The sequence below is a fragment of the Antechinus flavipes genome, chromosome 1, assembly GCF_016432865.1.
Source record: "Antechinus flavipes isolate AdamAnt ecotype Samford, QLD, Australia chromosome 1, AdamAnt_v2, whole genome shotgun sequence".
NCBI lineage: Eukaryota > Metazoa > Chordata > Mammalia > Dasyuromorphia > Dasyuridae > Antechinus > Antechinus flavipes.
This window is the reverse complement of record NC_067398.1, coordinates 165764781-165787946: the sequence shown is the minus strand read 5'-3', so window position 1 is coordinate 165787946 and position 23166 is coordinate 165764781. Positions and strand designations below refer to the sequence as shown.

The 23166-nt window shown below is 34.2% G+C and overlaps 1 protein-coding gene across 1 annotated transcript in view; it reads right to left on the bottom strand.

Annotated features, from left to right (window-relative positions):
* The window catches only part of MSH3 (mutS homolog 3), a 216325-nt gene that overhangs the window by 187077 nt on the left and 6082 nt on the right, over nucleotides 1-23166 (bottom strand). Inside the window, exons 3-8 of the mRNA XM_051992813.1 lie at nucleotides 19689-19897; nucleotides 12938-13153; nucleotides 12315-12431; nucleotides 11363-11480; nucleotides 9587-9732; nucleotides 173-339 (exon numbers count right to left, since the gene is read on the bottom strand). Of these exons, the coding sequence (XP_051848773.1) occupies nucleotides 173-339; nucleotides 9587-9732; nucleotides 11363-11480; nucleotides 12315-12431; nucleotides 12938-13153; nucleotides 19689-19897 (973 nt within the window). The remainder of the gene's footprint in view (nucleotides 1-172; nucleotides 340-9586; nucleotides 9733-11362; nucleotides 11481-12314; nucleotides 12432-12937; nucleotides 13154-19688; nucleotides 19898-23166) is intronic.

Sequence of the window (23166 nt, the reverse complement as noted above, 5' to 3'; positions counted from 1 at the left end):
GGCATGAAAATGCATTTAATTCTGAAAAAAATTAAACAAAAATTTTTTCAGGAATGAACCTTAGATGGCTTTCATTAATTAAATGACTACTATTAAAGAAATTTAGCTTTTAAGACAATTGACTTTAAACAACCATGACCAAATCCATTTTATTAAAAATGTAAACACACACCTGACAGAAGTTATACTCCTGATGAATCTTTCCGTGTGATCAGACATCTCCGAGGGTAGAAGTAGTTCCACAGGCTGCAATTTCGAAATACGGGTCTCTAATTCTGAACGAGATACTGAATCCTGGAAACTATCAAAAACGACTTCACCAGTTGTGGGCTGCACTCCCTGAAAAACAGGTATGCCATGTCATATGGAAAATAGGTGTTTTGCTATGTTTAAGTATTTATTAAGCAGTTATTCTATATCAGCCTCTATAATAGATTATATAAGCCTCATTGTTCAAATATTTTGCAAAGATACAAGAGATGTTAAAAAAAATCAATTAAGTATGTCATTGATCATCACATCACAACAGCAACAACAATAACTATTTGGATTCTACCATACATTTTCAAGGTTAACAAATCATTTCCCTCACCAACCTAATAGAAAACATGATTTCTTTTTTAAGAAAGAATTATAATCCGGAACAATAGCATTCTAAACTTCACTTAACAAGTGGATTTTAAAGAAAACATTTCTTAAAACCCATAAACACAGCTGTAATCCACTTTAGTTTCCCCTTTATCTCAAGGCGATCACCCATCCACTCTGAAAAGAAAAAACCTTACAATCACATGATGCTGACTAGAGCAAAAGAAAAGCAGTTAAGAGAAACAAATAGCTTTACTCAAAAATGAAATATTAATGTTTGAAAATAAACACTTAAATTCCAAAACTAGAAACAGCTTTGCTTTGCAATTAGCCAACTGCCTGGAGCCAAAAACGTTTATGCTGGATTAGCAAAGAACAGACTTTATACTATTTAATATTGTAAAATGCTTTTGGTATGCTTTTTAGTTAAAGAGGAAATATTAAAAAAAAAAAATAGAAAACAAAACTGAGGAAAGAGGGAATAGTGAGGTGGCCAAGAATCAAGAATAAGAAAAGGATTAACAGCAATCAAAGGTGCCTATTTCAGCATTTCAGACCTTAATTAATTCTGCTTTTTCAGTGTCTGCTCTCATTTGTAAAAATCCATGTTTGTTCTTTTTATTATTATTATTATTAATTTTTTTAACACACATTGCTTTATAAATCATGTTGGGAGAGAAAAATCAGAGCAAAAACCATGGGAGAAATTTTTTAAAAAGAAAAGAAAAAAGAAGTGACCACAGCATGTGTTGATCTACATTCTGTCTTCTTAGATCTTTTTTATCCATTTGGACTGCTTCAGATCACTGAATCACTGAGAAGAAGCAAGCTTTTCATAGTGGATCATCGCACATTCTTGCTATTATTGTGTACAATGTATTCCTGCTTCTGCTTCTCTCACTCAGCATCAATTCATATAAATCTTTCCAGGCCTTTCTATAATCCAGGCCTTGTTCATCATTTTTTATAGAACAATAATATTACATTACCTTCATTTACTACAGCTTGTTCAGCTCCCCATATGATGGGCATCCACCCCTTTTCCAATTCTTTGCTACCACAAAAAGAGCTGCTATAAACAATTTTGCACATGTGGGTCCTTTTCCCTCCTTTAAGATTTCCTTGGTAATGCCTAGTAATAGCACTGCTGGGTCAAAGGGTACGTACAATTTTATAGTCTTTTGGGCATAGTTCCAGATTGCTCTTCAAAATGCTTGGATCATTTCATAACTCCACCAACTATGCATTAGTGTACCAGTTTTCCCACATCCCCTCCAATAGTTATCATTATCTTTCCTGTCATCTTAGCCAATCTGAAAGGTGTGAGATGGTACCTCAGAGTTGTTTTAATTTGCATTTCTCTAATTAATTGTAAATTAGAGCATTTTTCATGTAACTATAGATGGCTTTAATTTTGTCATCTGAAAACTGTCTGTTCATATCTTTTTACCATTTATAAATTGGGGAATGACTTGTATACTTATAAATTTGACATGTTTGTTTTTCATGTATTCTTTAACTATAAGTCTGTAATCTTTAAAGTATAGATTGTATACATGCCAATATTTGATGCTTGAGCATCAGTCAAACCAGGAAGTAACAATAAGCTATGACACAGTAAGCGGTGTCATACTTTATTGTCCTATCTTTATTGTCTTAGGAATGCGTGAACTTGCTACCCAAAATAAACTTCAAGCACAAAATACACTGAAATTTTCTCATTTGACCAACCAAGTGTCCTCACAGTATCATAGAAAATTTTTGTAGGTATTCATGCTCATCCCCATTTTCATAGACCTAGAGCATGAAGAGAGATCCTTTGACTTCAAATCCAATGTTTTTTTCTCACAATTCCATACAGCCTCCCTGCCTCCTGCTAAGGAGTAAATTAACCAGCAAACCTAATGCTAAGGACATTGTTCTCTATTGTGCTCTTCAGGATTAATTTCTAACAAATACATAAGATTTTTACAAACCTAAATCATCATATAAATACCAGTCATCGTTATCATTATTTTTACTACTCACATGAGGGCCAATAACCTAACCAATACCTAACTGTGATCTACTATATTGGTCTTGACTCATTAGGAACACAATCTACAGCCATTCCAAAACAAATACTGTGTTGAGCCATTTCAGAAATAGCCTAACGGTATGGCAAACATCATTCCCTGATTTGATATAAGCAGAATAAAGAACAAACTCTTAATAGAAAGACATTTTGAAGACAGTTTTGAACATTTTAAAAGGCAGAAAAGATAAGCATAAGTTCTTGGCTAGTCAAAAGATCTCAATTGTGCATAATACACCTCAGAGCTTATGACTCTAATAGTTCTAAATGATCCTAAATGGGCAGATTTCCACAAATGAGGCAGATTTTGTATTTCATCACTTTCAAAGGTCTGTGATTTCTTCAGCACGGGTGGATACTCAGATATTGAATAAGGCCCAGAAAATTAGAAGACATAGTGATTAGACTGTATAACAATGAGGAATTTGTTTAACACTTATCAAGATTCCAAGCTGCTCCATCCTTTTAACAGCAGTATTCTCCCAATGCTATATCAGATGGATACAAAAGAGCAATAATGATCAATAATTCAAAGTACTGTAAAGTTACAGACATAAGGACATCAGTAAGATATAGCATCATATCAAAGACAGTATCCATGTGAAAAGTAGCATGAAAGAGAAAATGTATGATCCAAAAAGAAGGTAGCCAATCAATGAGAGACAACAGATGGACAACCTGAGTGTTATGTTGATTAGACAAGGCAGACTTGGTAATGGGGATCTTCCAAGAAGGAAATCTCCATTAACTTTTTTATCTTCTTAATATCATCTCTACAACTTAAAGATCTAGAGAGGTGACTAAAACTGTAATCATTAAATGACCAAAAGCATGCAGCCAGTATATGTGGGAGGGAGGATTCCATTCCTTTAGTTAAATTTTCTGTGGTCCTTCTGAAAACTTTTTATTATTTGTGATAGTTAGAAGAGTACCCTAGCTATTCCTTAGGATTTTTTCATGCTATATGGCCCGTACATTTCCTTTTCCAGGCACACATTTTTCATGATGATGTTCCTTACACTGTTTCTTCTAACAATGTTTTTGGGGAAAGTTTAACAGCCTACACAAGGCCAACATGCACTATTCCATCTGAAAATACCTTAAAGATTATGACTAGTTAATTCTCACACCAAACACTCCACAGGTGCATTTAAATCACAAGTGACTCTTCACGTTTTATGACTGTTCAACCATCTTCCTGCACAATGCAAATCAATGTATGTTCTGAATCAAAGCTTCTTAAACTGTGGGTCACAATCTCACATGAAGCCACATAACTGAACAAGGGGAGGAGTGTGGAATTATGATTTATTATTAGTAAATGTTAGATCTGTATACCTATTTTAAATACCTATACAACCAGGATCACATAAAAATATCTTAGGTGAAAAGAGATCACATGGGGGAAAAGTTTAAGAAGCTCTCTCTCAACTAGTCTTGACTTTTGTTCCTATGTCTCTCTCCTTGGAGATTAACTGGGAAGTCCTGGAGCATAACAAGATTATACCTTGTTGGGGCAGCTAGGTGGTGCAGTGGATAGAGCACCACCCCTGAAATCAGGAGGACCTGACTTCAAATCTCACCTCAGACATTTAACACTTCCTAGCCGTCTGATCCTGGGCAAGTCACTTAATCCCAATTGCCTCAACAACAACAACAACAACAAAAAAAAAAAAAAAAAAAAAAAAATATATATATATATATATATATATAGAGAGAGAGAGAGAGAGAGAGAGAGAGAGAGAGAGAGAGAGAGAGAGAGAGACATATAGATATATATATATATATACACACACACACATCCCTTATTAGGGATGTTGTAGAATTTGTATTTAAGGGCAGGTTGGAAGAAATTAACTGTGACGTCTCCGAGTCTGAGATTCTATTTATTATTTATAGAACACAGGTTCTAAGTCCTTTCAGCCTTATTTTGGCAATGGTTTTGCATTGATCTCTCTAAATCATGTGATGGAGGGAGTTAATGTCTTTACTTTTTTTCATCTCCTAATTTTGGACACAACTTGTTCTAACAGATCTAGTCTAGTGTTTCTTCTCTCTACCTTTATCCTTTCTTTGAATTTTGCTTATTTTGATCTTTGTTTAACTAGGCTAATGATCCAACTACACACAGACAATTGATTCCGAAATGACTATGGAAAGAAATGCAAATTAAAATAACTCTGAGGTATCACCACAAACTGATCAGATTGATAAATATGACAGAAAAGTGAAATGAAAATGCTAAAAAGGATGTGGAAAAATTGAGACACTAACACAGAGTTTGAATTGACCCAACTACTCTGGAGAAAATTTGGAGCTATGCCCAAAGGGCTATAAAACTATGCACTTTTTGATCCAGCAATATCACTATTAGGTCTATATCGCAAGAGAAAAGGATCAGTTTATATGAAAATATTTATAGCAGCTCTTTTTGTGGTGACAAAGAATTGGAAATTAAGAGGATGACCATCAAGTGCAGAATAGCTGAACAAGATATGGTAGGTGACTGTGATGGAATACTGTTGTGTCAAAAGAAAATGACAAACAAGATCCTTTCAGAAAAAACTGGACTTACATATGAACTGATACAAAGTGAAGTGAAAGGAACTAAGAGAACACTGTACACAGTAACAGCAATAGAGTATGAAGACCAACTATGAATCCTTTAGCTCTTTCTCAACAATGCAATAATCAAAGATAACTCCAAAGGATTAATGATGAAAAATGCTATCCACCCCCAGAGAAAAAACTGATGGAGTCAAAATGCAGATCAAAATATGTTTTTTTCTAGAGGGCTGGAAATAGAGAAATTGAACACCTTAAAAAACTTTCAGAAATTGATAAGCAATATCCAATGGATGCATCTAGTGTTAGGCTTAACTATCTATCAATTACAACCATTATGTGACATTTTAAGGGGAGACACTGCTTTAAACTCACCACCTTAGCTTACAAAAGAAGCTCAAGAGGCTTTGAGAGAAGTTGAACTGGCTTTATCCAATGTGGTTGAAAGAGTTATTCAAAAATCCTTGGAAATATCAGTTTTTGCTACAAAAGAGGCACCCATAGCAGTCTTTCATCAAGGAGACAGTATGATCGACTGGTATGCCAGCACAACCAGACCAAAGCCTTACTCCTTACCCAGTACTTGTGGCTAGAATTTTATTAAAGACCATTAAGCAAGCAGTACTGGGATAAGACCTGACAAGATATACACCTTTTATACTAATGCACAAATTAATGTATGCTGTGAAGCCATTCCAGAGTGGAAAATTTTATTGGCCACAACTCTAAATTTTACACACAGGTCTCCATTAAAGATAACCATACTATTACATAATTGGCGATGGATTCTTGAAGAAAAAGTTTCTAAAGTTCCTCTTAAAGGACCAACTATCTTTTCAGATGCATCCAAACATAATATTTGTGCTGTATACTCTCGTGACTTAACTATAAAGAGAATAGTCAGAACTCCTTTTCAGTCCACTCAGCAGAATGAATTGTATGCAATCATGCTAGCTCTTACTTATTATCCAGGAGATGTAAGTATAATAACTGATCCAGCCTATTAAGTAGATGTGGTACAAATAAAATTTGTAGCTTTTAATATTTATCAGCTCTTTAAGGAATTTCAAGAGCAAATGAGAAAACATCCAGGTAAGATTTATATCTTGCATGTCCACTCTCATAGTGGACTTCCAGATCCTATTTTTTGATGGCATTTCAAAGGCACATAACCTTCTGACCATGTTGGCCAATACGCCTTTATTTCAGGCAGCCCAAGAATCTCATTCTAAATATCATCAATCTGCTTGAGCTTCATATTTGCAGTTTGGGAAAACAAAAAGAGGATGCTAGGAGCATAGTAAAAGCCTGTACAGCTTGCCTTTCTTTACACGCTCCTATGCTACTTCTAGGGAAAAACCCTTGTGGTTTGAGACCCAATGAAATTTGGCAAATGGATGTGACCCATTATAAATCTTTTGGTCATCTGTCTTTTATCCATGTTGTGGCAGACACCTTTTCAGGATTCACTTTTGCAATACCAGCAGCAAAAGACACAGCCCGAGTGGTCACTGAATTCCTTAAACAAGCTTATGCAATTATGGGTGTGCCACAAGCCATAAAAACAGATAATAGACCTGCATATATTTCTAAACATTTTGCACACTTTTGTGCACAGTATAAGATTTTACACACCACTGGCATACTCTTTAATCCTCAAGGACAGGCAATAGTATTCAGGAGAAACAGAGACATCAAGACGCTCCTCCAAAAACAAAAAAAAAGCGGGAACCACAGGTAACTCTAGAGAACTTCTAAATTTCTCTCTTTATACAATTAACTTCTTTTTTGATAAAGATGCACTGGCTCCGGCAGACAGATTTTATAACCCACTGGAAGGACAGGGTCCAATGCAAGCAGCTCTACTATCGTTAGATAATTGCCAGGTAATGTGGAGAGATCCAGAAAGTGGTGAATGGAAGGGACCAGATAGGTTAACTGCTTGGGGGAGAGGGTTTGTTTGTATTTCTACAAATGGAGAAGAAACAGATAGGTGCCAATGAGTCTTGTCCATTGGAGAGAGACAAAAAAGGAGAAGACCCTTGAAACAAAGGAAAAGACCCAAGAAACATCAGATGGTTCCATCTCTGACTATGTGTGGAGAGAGACAAAAAAGGAGAAGACCCTTGAAACAAAGGAAAAGACCCAAGAAACATCAGATGGTTCCATCTCTGACTATGTGTGCCACTGAAAAAGCATGACTATTAACCCTATGAATATGGCAATTGACTCATAAACATGAAAAATTAATGATGAGACTGTTGCAGGACTTCAAAACTTGCAGGAATCATTGGAATCCCTGACACATGAAGTAATGGACAATAGATTGGTTTTGGAATATTTCTAGAACTTATGGATATGTATAATTCCTCATGTTAATTCATGTTGTTTGTTACATCACTACTAGCCTGTGTTCTATTATTATGTGCTTGTGTGATACCTCCCATGCTAATGGATTTATGTATACCTACCTATTTCAAGTAAGACCCTTCAGTCCAGAGGAAACCTGCTAACAATATCTAGTTTGGTATTCTCACCTCCCTGAGAAGTCAGAGAGGGTGTGATCACCTCTTTTTTAATATTTTCACCTCTCTTCCTGAGAAGTCAGGGAGGGCGTAATCACTTGTGTTCTAAAATAAAAGAAAGTGGGAGACATAGAAGGCCAGAACTCTGAACTTGAAACAAGGATACTTACAACAAGGTATTAATTCAGTGGAATTGAAGAGATGATGGTTCTCTAGTTCACATATATTTAGTACTTAGTATGGTGATGTAATGGTTCTCTAGTTCACACACATTTAGCGTGCTGTAATAATGTAATCATACTGAGGTATTTAAGAGCTGAGAGGATTGGAAACAGACACGTTCCAACTTTGATCATCTTCCTAGTGGCTCCTCTGCCTTCTGCACTCCTCCACTAAGACTGGGTCAGACTATGGCAGACTCAGACTGTGACAGACACAGACTGTGAAGGAGACAATAAAGACTTTAGACTCTATTCCTGTCCAAACTCACAGTGACTATCCTGCTGAGACCAAGGCCTATCCAGAGGACCTACAGAAAGCTTGCCTGGACATTACACTTTTTAAAGTTTTTCTTGATTTTTGGGGGGGGAGGAGATGGTTGTGTGCATTTCTTTTGTAACACTTCTAAGATGGAAATATGTTTTGTGTATCTACACATGTCTAATCTATATCAAATTCCTTGCTGTCTCAGGATGGGAGAAGGTAAAAAGGAAGAAAGAGAATGTGGAGATGAAAATTTCACAAAGAAAGTTTCAAAGTTTTTTCCACATATAATTTGAAAAACATAAAATATGAAATCTTTCAAATTAAAAAAAATTAAATGGCCATGAATGCCAGTCATTTTCTGTTAAGATATAGCTAATTTGATCATTCAAAATGATGTTATTCAGCACTTGCCTTATAATTCTTTTCTTAAAAAAGTATTCATAACAAAGAAATGTATGTCTTTGAATCCTGAATCTAAAATTTCCAACAAAGTTTTCACTATCTTCCCACATTCATCTCATAATGAAGAAAATGATTATCAAAGTACACATTGAATAAAAGTTACTTTCTTCACACAATTTCTCAGCTTCTACAATGGATTATTTTCATAAAGACATGTACATTTATATTCATTTTGAGCCCTGACTGGCAAGATGACCAAGTATTTGGATTCCTAGATTCTCATCTCAGAAGAAAGCCATGAGGCATGTTATAATAACATTGTCAACTTAATTTACAACAAAAATAACATTATGAGTATATAATCCAATTCCTTTAGCCCCTGACCAAGAAAGGAGGCATCAGAAGAAGACTTTAGTGTATTAACATATATACTACATTTAAATTGACTGGAGAAGATTAGGAAAATAAAGCTGTATAAATTTTATCTGTAAGGTAGATTAAAACTTTCCTTTAATGAATTTAATCCTTTTCTGTCTCATCTATTTTTCCAAATCTAGGCATATTCCCATATTTATCCTCAATGATTAACACACAATTATTTACTTATGCAAGCTATATATAAAATGGATTTATTGAATTTATAAAACATGACTTCATTGTCACTGTTAAATATTTCCATTCTGCTATCCTAAAGTACCACATGTGTGTCCACATAAGTATGTCTATCTTAAATTGTAAAGTTGTAGAGAACAAGGTTTGACCTAGTGAAGTTTCTGTAATAATTCCATAAAATGGCAATCACAATGAAGCATATAATAGGAACACGTTTACATTAATGATGAATCAGAAAAATATTTTGGTACCATATCAGTTGCATGCACTATGACAAGCTTTATAGTAAATCTTTATCTAATATACATTCATATTTTACCCAAACATTACTTACCACAATGCCAATTGTGATATTCCCCTTTTGTTTATCTTTCATATTTTCTTTATTTTCACAGATGCATAGAAGATAATTGTTAGATGTGTCGCTTATTAATCCTTCAACATTTACAGCGTCATCTAACTTGATCAAAGGATTCACATTTAATAGATATTTAAGGAAATAAAATTGATTTGTTCAACTCCTACTAATAATAGCAGATCTACTATCTATTCTCTCCATCAAGAAAGCTGATCAGCTTTCCATACTTTTTTATACCTCACTCTCATATAGTTTTATATCTCATGTTTAGGTAACATCTAATCTTATTTACTTTTACTCTTAGTTCATAGGATTATACATTTAGAGCTAAAAGGGACCTGAAAGGTCATGGGACATTTACCCCTCACTTTATAAGTGAGTAAATTAAAATGAAAATGATTGGCCCAAGGTCAACCAGGTAATACAAAGAAGAGTAGAGATTTGCACCAATACCCTTTGACTGCCAAACCAATATTTCCTCTTGAACTGCAAGAAGTTTTAATTAAGTACTTCCCAGCTCTATTATTCTATAATTCTAAGTTTCAATTTATCTAAATTCTGCTAGCACAGAAACAATGTCCTCAAAATAGTCTACCTTCCTATTTAGAGAGTATTTAAATATATATATATATATATATATGTAGATACTCCAATAGTTATCACTAATCTTCCTGAGTAATGCTACTTGAGGTCTAAGCCGCCATCAAAAATTAATGCCAAAAGTAAAAGCACAAATATATCAAAGCAATCAAGACACAATATAAGTAATCTTCCTCTTAACTTTAAAATACCCAGTAACTGACAAGGAAAAAAATGAGAAAAATTAAAAAGAAGTAGAAAGAAATGGAAAAATATAAAATAAGAGAGACTTAAGAGTACAAAAGAGAAGATAACTAAAAGAATACAGGAAAGAATTCAGTTAAGACCTCAATTGATACATTTTTAAGAAAAAGCTCCCTTTAACAAAAATTGGCCTGAGTTTTGAGGGAAATGAAAGAAATTCTAAAAATGATGGCAGAAGCAACAGCTATCTATGTAGGAGGCAGTTATGCAATCTAATGCACAAGAATCTTATGAATGGATTTCAATCCCGATTCAGCAGATGAGACAGATGAATGGATAACTGAGATAAATGTGCAACACATGTGTGTGTGTGTTGGTGCTAAGGGGAGAAGGGGGAAGGATGTGGGAGATCTTTATGTATACGTATGTGTATATATAAAATATACATATATACATATGTAGTATATTTATATATAGGAATATAACAAAACAAGCCAAGAAAGCTGGAAATACTTGCTCAAGTAACAGAAAAAATATGGCAAGAAAAAAGATATGGCAAAAAGAGAAGCTCAAAGTCCTGGAACAGAGTCCTATGCATCTCATCTTATTTCTACCTTTGGTAATGAAGTCTCTGATCACAAAATCTGTCCCTAGGACAGTCTCTCCAATAATAGATCATAACATAATAACATTACCAAAAAATAAAAGATATTAATGAACTATCACTGTCTTCTAGCAAGCTGTTACCAAAAATTTATTTTTTCAACCCTAATTCAATTGACTATTTTTTTCCCCATTCATCTTCCATCAAACATCATTATAGCACATACCCACATTTTGATGTCTTGCTATGTCAAAAAGTATCAACTTGAAAGAAAGATTATATAAATCCTTCTTCTTTAAAAAAAAAAATTCTACAAAAAGTATTAGGAACTTTTAAAATCTAAATTATCAACTGCAAAAGGATATCTTCTCCAATAAGTGTAGACTTAGTATAAAGAGCAGTCAATTTTCGAGTAAATAGAGAACTTTTATTCTCTCCAATAGCCTTCAGTGCTGCAGTTTCAGTTTGCTTGACTACTCCCACCTGTAAAGAATATGCCAGAAAAAATTTAAAATCAAGTGTCAGACTTTAAAATAATTACATTTTAAACTTGAGAGGCTAATTTGTACACGCTGGATGTAGAGAATGCAATACATTACTAAAATGGAAAGACTAATAGTAATAGTACTACATGGAAATAGTTTAAGAAGTTTATCCAGGGATAAACTGCCATCTAGGGAAAGGGGTGGTGGAAGAAGTGGAAAATCTGGAACAGAAAGTTTTGAAAGGGTCAATGTTGAAAAAATTACCCATGCATTTGTTTTATAAATAAAATGATATAATAAAAAATTTAAAAATTTAAAAAAAAGTTTATCCAGCCAAATTATTTAGAATTGCTTCGCCACATATGTTAATGTTGTTGTTGTTCAGTCATTTTCAGTCATGTTTGATTCTTTGTGACCCTATTTAGGATTTTCTTGGCAAAGTTAGTGAAGTGGTTTGCCATCTTCTCTTCCAGCTCATTTTACAGATGAAAAAATTGAAGCAAACAGAGTTAAGTGATTTTCCCAAGGTCACACAACTAATAAGTGTCTAAGGCCACATTTGAACTCAGGTCTTCCTGACTGCAGATCCACTGTTTTATCTACTCCACTACCTAGTTGGAATTCTGCCACATTTAACTGCAACTAAAAAAGTGAATTGACTAAAATATAACCCAATAAGGACAAAGTACCAAGAAAAACCCAGAAAAACAAATTTCTTTCATATGCCAAAATACAAATCTGAGAGCTTTCAAATTTCATTAGAAAGACTCATTTTTTTCTAATGTCAAGAACTGCCATGCTCATTTATCAACCAACCAAAGCTAACATTTACCTTGTGTCCTTTTGCCACAAGACGGCGTACATGAACAAAAAGTCTGTGAGTTGGTATGCTTGCTGTCATAAAGTTATGATCTAAATGACAATATATGTTGAGTTCCCGTGCTGCAATCTGCAAAATACAAATATAAATACATACAAACTCACTAAATTCACAATCTTATTTTCCTGTGCAGAATCCTATACTTTACTTCCTTTTTGCAAAATATAACTGCTAGACCTCAAGAATCAGCAAATGAATCTGAAAGCTTTTTATAAAAAGATATATAAAAGGATTTTCTTTATCTTCCCAAATCTATCAAAAAGTGCTGTATTTGCCTGCAAGATTACTCTTCAGCCAAGGATGTAGGCAGTCAAAAATGAAAACAAATTTGCACATTATATATACATATGATTTTAAAAAACCTCATTCATTTCTGAATTAATTTTTCTACATAAAAACAAAAAGTAAATAGGTACATTTTAAGGGCTTGATAAGATTCACTTTTCCTAACTAGCCAAAAATAATCTCATCAAGTCAGAAATATGAAACAAAAATTTTAGAAAATGCTATAAGCTACAATTTATATGCTACTAGATAAGAAAAGTAATCTAAAATATTTGAAAGAAGCAATTTACCTCTGCATCTTCTCCAAAGAACCTATATTTGTATCCACATTCAATACACAAGATGGCATCTTTATGTTGTTCTTTCATTTCTAGGTATTGCAGTTCTAATGGGGTATAGATGCTTTTGGTTCTTCTGTTAGTAGGTTTGGGCTCAGATGTACTCTGTAGGCTGTCATGACTTTTATTTGATAACGAAAAATGAGCAAAACCAAAAAGTGATCCTCCCTGTCAAGAAAAAGAAAAATTAAAGTATATAACCATATCTTACACATCATTTAATTGTTTAATCAAATTACTCCATTTCTTCAATTTAGCACATTCTTGGTTTACATTAGAATCCCCATCAAACACTCCTAAAAGAAATTATAAAAAAATCTCAGATTTAAAAAAAAAAAAAGCATAATGGGATGCCAGAGGGCCATCCTTGGTCTATTTCTGTTTAACATTTTTATCAAGAACTTAATTAAAGACATAGATTATATACATATCAACTTTTCAGAAGTCAAACCAAATTTGTAAAAAAATAATATGACAGCAAATGACAAACTCAAGACTCACAAACATTTCATCAGGCTAAAGCAATGAGCCAAGTCTAATAAATTGAAAGCTGATATGTTAAGAATTAATAGCTAAAAGGGTCTTAAGCAACCAACTAAACCAACACAGATCTGAAAAAGAATCTCCACTCTAAGACACCCTAAAATAGTCATTCAATCTCTACTTAAATACCTGCAGTTAAGAGAAAACTACTTCCTAAAACAGCCTATGAAACTTATAGATAGTTCTGTTACAAAATATCAAGCCTCATTTTGCCCCCTTCAAACTTCTGACTATGCCTTCTGAAGCCAAACATGATAAATTTAAACTTTTTTCCATTAAAAAAATTATTGAAATTCTTGAGGACAGTACTTGATGGCTACCCCAAGTCTTCTCTTTGCCAGTCTAAACAACTCCAGTTTCTTCAAGAGATCGTCAGACAAAACAGCCTCTAGATCCTTTACCAAACTGGATGCTAAAGGATTCAATTCAAGAGATAATTTTTTTGACTGTGTAACAAAGATCAAAAGCTGTTAGCAGGCTGCAACCTTAATGTGAACCAACAGTGTGTATGCAGTGATAACCAAAACACCAATGTCACCTCAGATTATAGTTCCATAAGGAGAATGTCCAAAATTCATCCATTCAAAGAAGCTCGTATTAAGAGCCTACTATCAGACAACTTAGTAGGTGCTAAGAACGAAATAAGGAAAAACTTAACAGTTCCTGCCCTCAAGAACTAAGTTTTTATTGGGGACAAAAGTAATAACCTGTACATAAAATTAAAAGTGTGTGTGTGTGTGTGTGTGTGTCCTAAAGCAGACGGCACTTGAAAAAATCTTGGGAGTCTGGGAGGCAGAGGTAAGTTGGGAGGACTGTTCAAACTGCATCAGGTCTTGTGCCTAAATCTAGGTATCACAGTTTACAAACAGCACCCACAAGCTGGAAAGCATGCTAAAGGATGATAAATAAGGATGTCAAGATGTCATGAAGGAACTGGAATAAAGAAGACCTAAAAGGGCATAGAGAGAAAAGAGATTGTGGACATGAAAGAAACCCTTCTAGCATGTGAATATTTGTTTTGCTCAACTCAGGTAAGGAATTAGACTTATTTAACTCCAGACTGCACTGAAGACTGCAATACATCATATTCAACAAACATTTATTAGCATATGCTATGTGGGAGGCTCTGTGCAAAGCACTAAAAGCTGCAGACACAGCTAGTTCTATCTAATACTGGACAATATTTACTAAGAAAATCATTCAAAAATGAAATGGGCTGCCTGAGTGAGCTCTACATTACCACAGGTATTCAAGAAGCTGGATAACTGTTAATCAGCCATGTTACAAAAAGGATTTCTGTTCAGACACAGAAATCCCAGAATTTCAGGGATTTCTTCCAATTCTGAGATCCTATGATTCTTTGAACAACATTGGTCAATAGGACAAAAAGTGATGTTCAGTAATTTTTCAGTCATATTTGACTCTTCATAATCCTATTTGGGATTTTGTTGGTAGAGATAGTGGTGTGATTTGCTACTTTCTTCTCCAGCTCTTTTTAGAGATGAGAAACTGAGGCAAACAGTGAATTATCCAGGGTCACACAGCTAGTAAATGTCTGAGGCAGAATTTGAACTCAGAAAGATGTGTCTTCTTGACCCCAAGTTACAAAAGCTTGTCCACTACTACACCACCTAAATTTCAAATACTCTCTATGTGAGAACTGGATGGGGGTCTGGTTTCCAGTTACAAAAACTAAATTGGAGAACTACAAAGAAATGAGGTGAAGCACAGGAATTAGGATAATAAAAGGATTTTCTTAAATAGTATCCAACATCAAACCCAGCAGTAACATTAACCATGAGAGGAATCTTTCCAATAAGAATAGGAATAAAATAATTTAAAAGGATGTCAACATCATTAGTCAAGTCAAATCAAGTTGACCAGCATTTATTAAGTGTACCAGGCATTAAATTAAATTTTGAGGCTAACCCCCGCACCTCACTCCCCCAGAAAAGGCAAAAAAAAAAAGGAAACAAAACTAATAAAAGGAAAATGAGTCAGGGATGAGGGACTCAGAGTTGAAAACAGAAGAAAAATGTACTCAGAATTTAGAATAAGAAAACACATTGCAAAATATAATTAGAGTTGGGGATTTGGAAGGAAAGTTTGGAAATATGATCAGAGAAGACTTAAACTCACAAGGGGAATCAGGCTCTTCTGATACGCCATAACCTTTGTAGTAATCAGTGGGGAATCAGGAAGAACTGAACTATATCCAAATAAGGTGAATACCAAGGGAAAGTATAATGATGTAATCAGGGGTGAAGATTCATGCTCACATAGGGGGGAAAAAGGAAAGATTAGGCCCTCCAGAGAGGTTGTGACCTCAGTGGTACTCAGTCAATATGAAATCTGGGGAGGGACTTGCATGTGGAGTATTAAAAAAACTATGTCTATTGATCCTAAGGGTTCATATTCTATAGAATACCCACTTTTGCAGTTGTGCAATTAAAGACATTAAACTTCACTTCTCCCAAGTTCAATGAAGCTATTTCTCACATCTCTGAGCCAGTAGTCTTTCTGTGTTCAGAGAACTAACATAAAGGGGCCTACTTTCAATCAAAGGAATAGGACAAAGGATACAGATAAAGTGAATCGAAAGGTAGAGTGGGATGAAGGGACAGGAGAAAGCTAGACAAAATGCTTCAGGAAACCATGGAAGAGAATACTATCAGCAGGACAAAGGAGAAAGAACTTGAATGAAATCTTAAAAAGAAAAGGAAGATTCTGAAATTCTGATGAGGAAATGCACTCCAGGAACAGGAGGTGAGAACTATGTTGATACATAGAGGTCCCTTAACTGTTTGAATACTCTACATACTTGGCTCTAAAGAATGAAAGAAAATTTTCTAAAAGGATAAAGTCTGCAAGGGAGGGGAATATGGCACATCCTCAAATCCAAATTCACACCAAGTTTTTAACTTTAAATGGAAAAGCTACAATTTTCCAAGTTGTCAAGAAGAAAAGAGAAATAACATTTAAAGGTGGGGGAGGGGGAAAGGAATAACCTTGGAACTCAGACTTGGGAGATGGGGGATGAGGATGTTAAGGAGGGGGAAAAAAGCTATACAACATTAAGAAAAATAGAGCTGCAACCTCAAGAAATTATCTTGAAAAGCAGATTTTTCTCTTTGAAGGCAAGAGACTAATTTCAAGAAGCTGAAACAATTTGTTGAGAAAGTCCTCTGGCTACAAAGATTACCACGAGATATAATGGATCTAGGAGGGAGATGTAAGTAAGTTTAAATAAGAAAGAACTAAGTTTAAAAATGGCAATGCTTTTTTTCAAAGTAGCAAAGAACTGGAAACAAAGTAGATGACCAACAACTGGAGAACAGTTAGACTGTAATTCAAGAAGACAATGGAATATTATTGTGCTTTAAGAAACAATGAATATAAAAGATGCAAGAAGCTAAGGGATGATTTCTAATGTTTGATGAAGAGTGAAGCAAGCTTAATGAAAAAAACAATATAAAGAATAACAACAAAAACGTTAATGGGAAGAGGAAAAACACTGCTAAATACTGTGTAACTTTAATGATCTATTGTTTGTTATTGTTCTGTCTTTTCAGTCATGCCTGCATCTTTATGACCCCATTTGGGATTTTCTCGGCAAAGATACTGGAGTGGTTTGCCATTTCCTTCTTCAGCTCAGCTGATAGTTGAGGAAACTGAGGAAAACAGGGTGAAATGACTTGTCCAGGGTCATATATCTAGAAAGTATCTGAGGCCAAATTTAAAACAGGAAGGAGAGAGGTTTTGAAGTAAAGGGGATACAAAAGAAAAATTTAAAGTTTTTTAAATATCTGAGTTCTTGGATTTGTCTCCTGTGATTTTTGACCTCCTATGTTTGCTATCCAGTTATGTAGTTGCTGTCTATGTGATATTGTACTGAGGGACATGCTCCCACATCATCTCCCCCACATGGTTATGGTTATTAAACCATAATACCAAGTTTTCTAGACTTCTTTCCAAAAGGAAATTACATAGTTCCTAGCAAGCCTATATGCAAGAGGATATGTAAAACACAAGACATCAGTACTAGAAGTGTGTTAGATAATGTATTTCATGTTATTCATATGGAAAAGACAGTGATGTTGTTGTACCACAGTTCTGTTTTGCTGTCCTGACTTGATTTCCCTGAATTGTTCTGCCTCAGTTCCTAATTGTTTGGTTCAATCCTGCAACACCACCCCTCCCTCTTAATCATGATGATCCAGATAAGAAGACCTTCTATTTTAGACATCATGAAAATGTTGGGTGCCTCTCCCCATTCTGTAATCCCAATTTATCTGAATGCCTCCACCCACACTGTCAGAACCAGATTGTGGTCCCTTTCCCACTCTCAGCACTCTGACTCCACCCCTGCCTCAGTCTACCCCCAAGTCTGAGCCACATATCATTGAGAACTCACATTGTTGGCTAGATTCTTGGAGACGATAGTCTCAAACAGCCCTGGGACCAAACCATGGGTCCATTTAGTCCCAGTAAATCTCTCTCTTTCAGATAAAATATTAAAACTCTCTAATCTCTATCTTTCCTCAGTTTCTCCAGCATTACAATTAGCATATGTGGTCTCATAACTGAATGTGGGAATAGTGAAATTATTATTATTAGCAAAAATTTGGTTTGTATGCCTATTTTATATATCTATATACCTAGGATAATGTAAAAATTTCTCAGGCAAAAAGGGTCACTCAGTAGTAGAAAAAGTTAAGAGGGGCTGGCTAGATGACAGAACAATTTGATAGATTTAGAACTGATTAAATGGCTGGATTCAAATTAGTGATTCTCCATAAACTTGGAAATGTGAGAAATGAATATTGCTCTCTTATATTTAATAAATAATTATTATACTAAGTCCAAAGTTTCTCCCCTTTTCTACTTCCTCAACCAGACACCAACCAATGTGGGAAAATTCCTTTAAAAATTTACTTAGGTCAAGATCTAATCAGACAGTAAAAGAAATTCTAAGTTTGGGTTAATGGGTATATTACTGTTCGTTGTGTTTGGCTGTTAGATCCTAGGGAAATGCTTTTCCTCCCTATTATCAAGACAGGTGATAAAGAAATCAATATCTCTTTGACCAAGATTTAAGTGACTTAAGCCACAATACCTCAAGATAGCTTATCTCCCATTTGATTAACCAATTAGAGGTAATTAGGCATCCTTCAGGAATACTTCCTTTTCAAAGGTCATATAAATTATAACCCTACCACCTTTAGGAGTCTTTGGTCTAGGAGAATGGCCAAATGGCCATTCCATTATGAATAACCTGATAGACTTATTTTAGCAAATGATAACACTAGCTAAAAACTATGCTTTTTGAATGTTTTTTTAGTGTCATAGAAAAGCATTCCTTGAAGTCCTCCTGAACTTGGAATCTAAACTTAGTCTCATGCTATTTAACACTTTTGTCAAGGATTTAGAAAAAGACTTAAATGAGATCTGTAAATGACAGGAAACTGGGAGGGGTATCTGAGTCACTTCATGAGAGTCAATATCCAAAAAGTCTCAACAAGTTAGGAAACTGGACTGAAATCATAAGATGAAAAAACCAATGTAAAGTTTTACCTTCAAGTTCAACTAATCAACTTTTCCAAGACAAGATGGCAAAGGAATGGCTGTACAGCAATTTATCTATTTATAAATGGGGACTTTAAGAGATTATAAACTCAATATAAGTTGACAGTAAAACATTTCAGACAAAAAGTTAATGCAATCTTGGGTTGCATCAAGAGGCATAGTTTCCAAGATCTTATAAGGGGAAGGCAGTCCAGCAGCATTTTACTTTGCTCATAACACATGTGGAATAAGTTCAATTCTGGGTGCCTAAGTTTAGAAAAGGTGCCATTTGGAAGAGCAGAAATAGATTTATTCTGTCTGATCCAAGCACAGAACTAGTTATACTGAATAGAAGTTACAAAAGGTAAAAGTAGTCTTGATACAAGAAAAACTTCCTAACAGAGCTATCCCAAAGTGAAATGAGCAATTTTTGGTTCTGTTCCATCTAAATGGAACCCACTGCCACAACACAATTGGCTACAGAAAGAAAGAAAGCATATACTTCTGAGTCCCTTATATAGTGCTAGTGGACCCTATATGGGAACCAAAATCTATTGTCCTCTAATAAATGCTCCTCTGGACACAAGATACATACCTTCTGAGAACTGGAATCTTCAGAGGGAACAATATGCTTTGCATTTAGACTAATGTCTTCAAAATCTGTACATTTTGGTAAAACTGCCAATCTCCTCTGTGGCAGTTCAGTTGAAGATCTACTATACGGAAGCTCAGAATCACAGCAGAATTCTTTTAATTTTTCCAGAGACTTTAAAATCATCCTGGGCCTCAGACATTTCCTTGGTTCTTAAATATGAAATTAGAAGAAAACGTAACTTTAGTATTTTGTAATAAAGTAACAAATATTAGTCAAAGTTTATTTTTAAAATAGAAAATATGTCTTTAGGATCTTAATATCACATAATTAATAATGAGCAAAAGTTTATTTTTAAAAGGAAAAGAAAATATTATTTTAGGATCTCAGTATCAAAAAATATTAATAATTAACAGAAGTTTATTTTTAAAATTAAAAGAAAATTTAACTTCAGGATCTCAGTATCAAATAGCAGTTAATAATGAGTAGATTTTTTTAAAGTAGGTTTTACATATATAGGACTGCTTGCCATCTAGGGGAGAGGGTGGAGGGAGGGAGGGGAAAAATTGGAACAGAAACGAGTGCAAGGGATAATGTTGTAAAAAAATTATCCTGGCATGGATTTTGTCAATATAAAGTTATTATTAAATAAAATAAAATAAGTAGGTTTTACACTAAGAAATAGATCTTTCTGTACAAGATGTAAATAAATGATGGCCAGTGTTATAAGTGGATGACTTATAAAGGCATTCATTCATTCATTATTCAAAATCAAAAAGCCTTTGAAAATTATATAACAAATATTTGTTTTGCATATGATTTAGCATCTTTTGAAATTGATATAGCAAATACATAAACACTGTTTTCATTCTATCATATTAAGAATCTGGATTTCAGGGTCAAAAGCCAAAAACCTAAGAGACAGAGATGTATTAAACAAGTACAGTACAAATTTTAGCTTTCTTTTTCAGTAACTTTTGGCCATCCCAAGCTTCTAAAGTAAAACTGGTCAAAAGACAGTAGGTCAAAAAAACAGTTCAAAAGAACTGAAGGGGAGTTCTTGAAAGATTGAACCAAAACCACTTACTTAATGCAAAGTTTGGGAGAGTTTAAAGATGTATGTTTTAGCCATAATGATTCTGATTTCTATGTTTGCTTCAGTTATTTTTTTCTTACATATGACTGTGTGATTCCCAGAAGTTACATTTGTGTTTCAATCAGATCAGATTATTGTATTCATTCCACTATTTTGCATTTAAATGATAACATAAAAGATATAAAAATTTCTAAACTGCTATTTTCCTTACAGAACAGGAAATGGGTGTTGATGACTGCATCTTCATTATTTAAGCATCTCTGGTTACCTGCCTAAGATAATGTTTTATGACACTCTTATGTGCAAAGATCATAAAAGGACAAAAAATTTAAACTGCTTATAATAATCCAGGAGTTGCATAATAACCAGTAGTTAAAAATCAAAATGAAACAAAACCAAAAGCATGTCTATAGCTGTAGATGGACTTCACAGCTGTAATTTCTGTGTGCTCCAACAAATGTCCATTTGTATAAATGCATTTATTTTATACTGTATATATTGTTAAATGCAAAAAGGAGATGTGATTCTGTAACTCCCATAAGTTCAGATGTGAAAATCAAATTATTATGACTTTCAGGATAATAAGCAATGTTAAACAAGCTTCCACTTTTGGTTTAAAAAAAAAAAAAAAAAAAAAAGCAAAACTGATGTCCATCAGACATGTAACCCAAAGGAAAACTGCACTGCAATGAAAATGCAATTTAGCACCATAATAATTGTGGAAATACATATAGAAGAACTGCACATGTTTAGCATAATGGATTACTTGCCATCTAAAAGATGGGGTGGGGAGAGAAGGGAAGGAAAAAAAAATTGGAACATAAGGTTTTACAAAACTGAATGTTGAAAATTACTTATGCATATGTTTTAAAAATAAAAAGCTATAATTTAAATAAAATAAAATGCAAGTTGGTTACTTTAGACAACCTAGACAGACGGCATATACATAGACACACGTATACACTCTCAACCTCAGATTTCATTTCAACCTCAGATAGGAAATGAGACTTACAAGTAGAAAGCTGCTACAGCTATACTTGCCCTAGCTACAAGGAACATTAGGCTCCAGAGATCAAATGACACAATGGAATTCTAAAATTACTTTTGGAAGTGAAAAGAAAGTATTAGATGTAAATAGAAAAGAACAGAACTCATTAGGAAAACCCAAAAGAGATGAAGCAAATCTAAAAACAAAAGGCACAAGGATTCTACATATACCTACCACCACCACCACCATGTCACTACTCTATCTCTCTTATAAAAGAAAAAATACTTCATCAGATATGTAATTTTCTTAAATTCTAACTATTTCTGTAAATCACGTACTGTGGAGGCTTATAAATTTATAAGTGAAATTATGCCTTGGGAAGGAGGGGAAGAGATGATTCTATCATTGATCATGGCAGCAATGCTATGACACATTTTCCTTTTAACTCCTCCCAGCAATACCTTTTGTGGGAAAAAAACATCTCCAATTTTTCTGCCTCAGAGGTTTACTGACACTATGACAATGAAACCACTCATCAAAAACTGTGATTGAATGATGCCCCTTTAGTCAACAAAAACCCAGCCCTTGAGGAGTTAGCAAAGGTACTAGAGAATGACAACATGGAGCATCTTCATGGCCTCTTTCCCCCAAACCCTGAGATCCTGAGTGAGAAATAGATAGATACTTCCACCCACAAATAATGGGAAAAAATGTTCTTTCCCCACAGAAAAAAGCACTCATTAACTAGGGAATAGCTAAACAAAGTGTAGTTCATGAATGTAAATGAAATATTACTTCATTATCATCATGATGATACAAAATGTCTCAAAAGTCTTTATGCAGATTCAAGCTGTGAAAGCTAAAAGTATAAAGCTATGAAAGCTTAAAAACTCTACAAAGACTTTTGAATTAGTACTAATAATAATAATTAGTAATAATAGCTAGCATTTCTACAGCATTTTAAGGTTTGCAAACTGTTTTACATGTGTTATCTCATTTGATCTTCCTAATAATCCAATGGAGATAGTTGTTATTGTTATTATAATACTCATTTTATAGATGAGAAAATGGATACTAAAAGAGGAAACTGACTAGACCAAGTAAAAATGACTGAAGCAGGATTCAAGCTTAGGCCTTCCTAATCATGAAGTCCAGTTCTCCAGTCACAATTACTACCTACGGGCCATAAGAAATGATGAAAATGAAGATTACAGAAACACTAGAAGACCTATGAACTCCTACAGAAGTGATATAAGCAGGACCAGGAAAGTAATAAATATAATGACAATATAATAATAAAAAAAGAAAAGGAAAAACCAAAAATTTAAAAACTGGAACACTATATAACTACAATGACCCACCTTGGTCACAAAGAAGAGATAAGAAAATAAAATGTC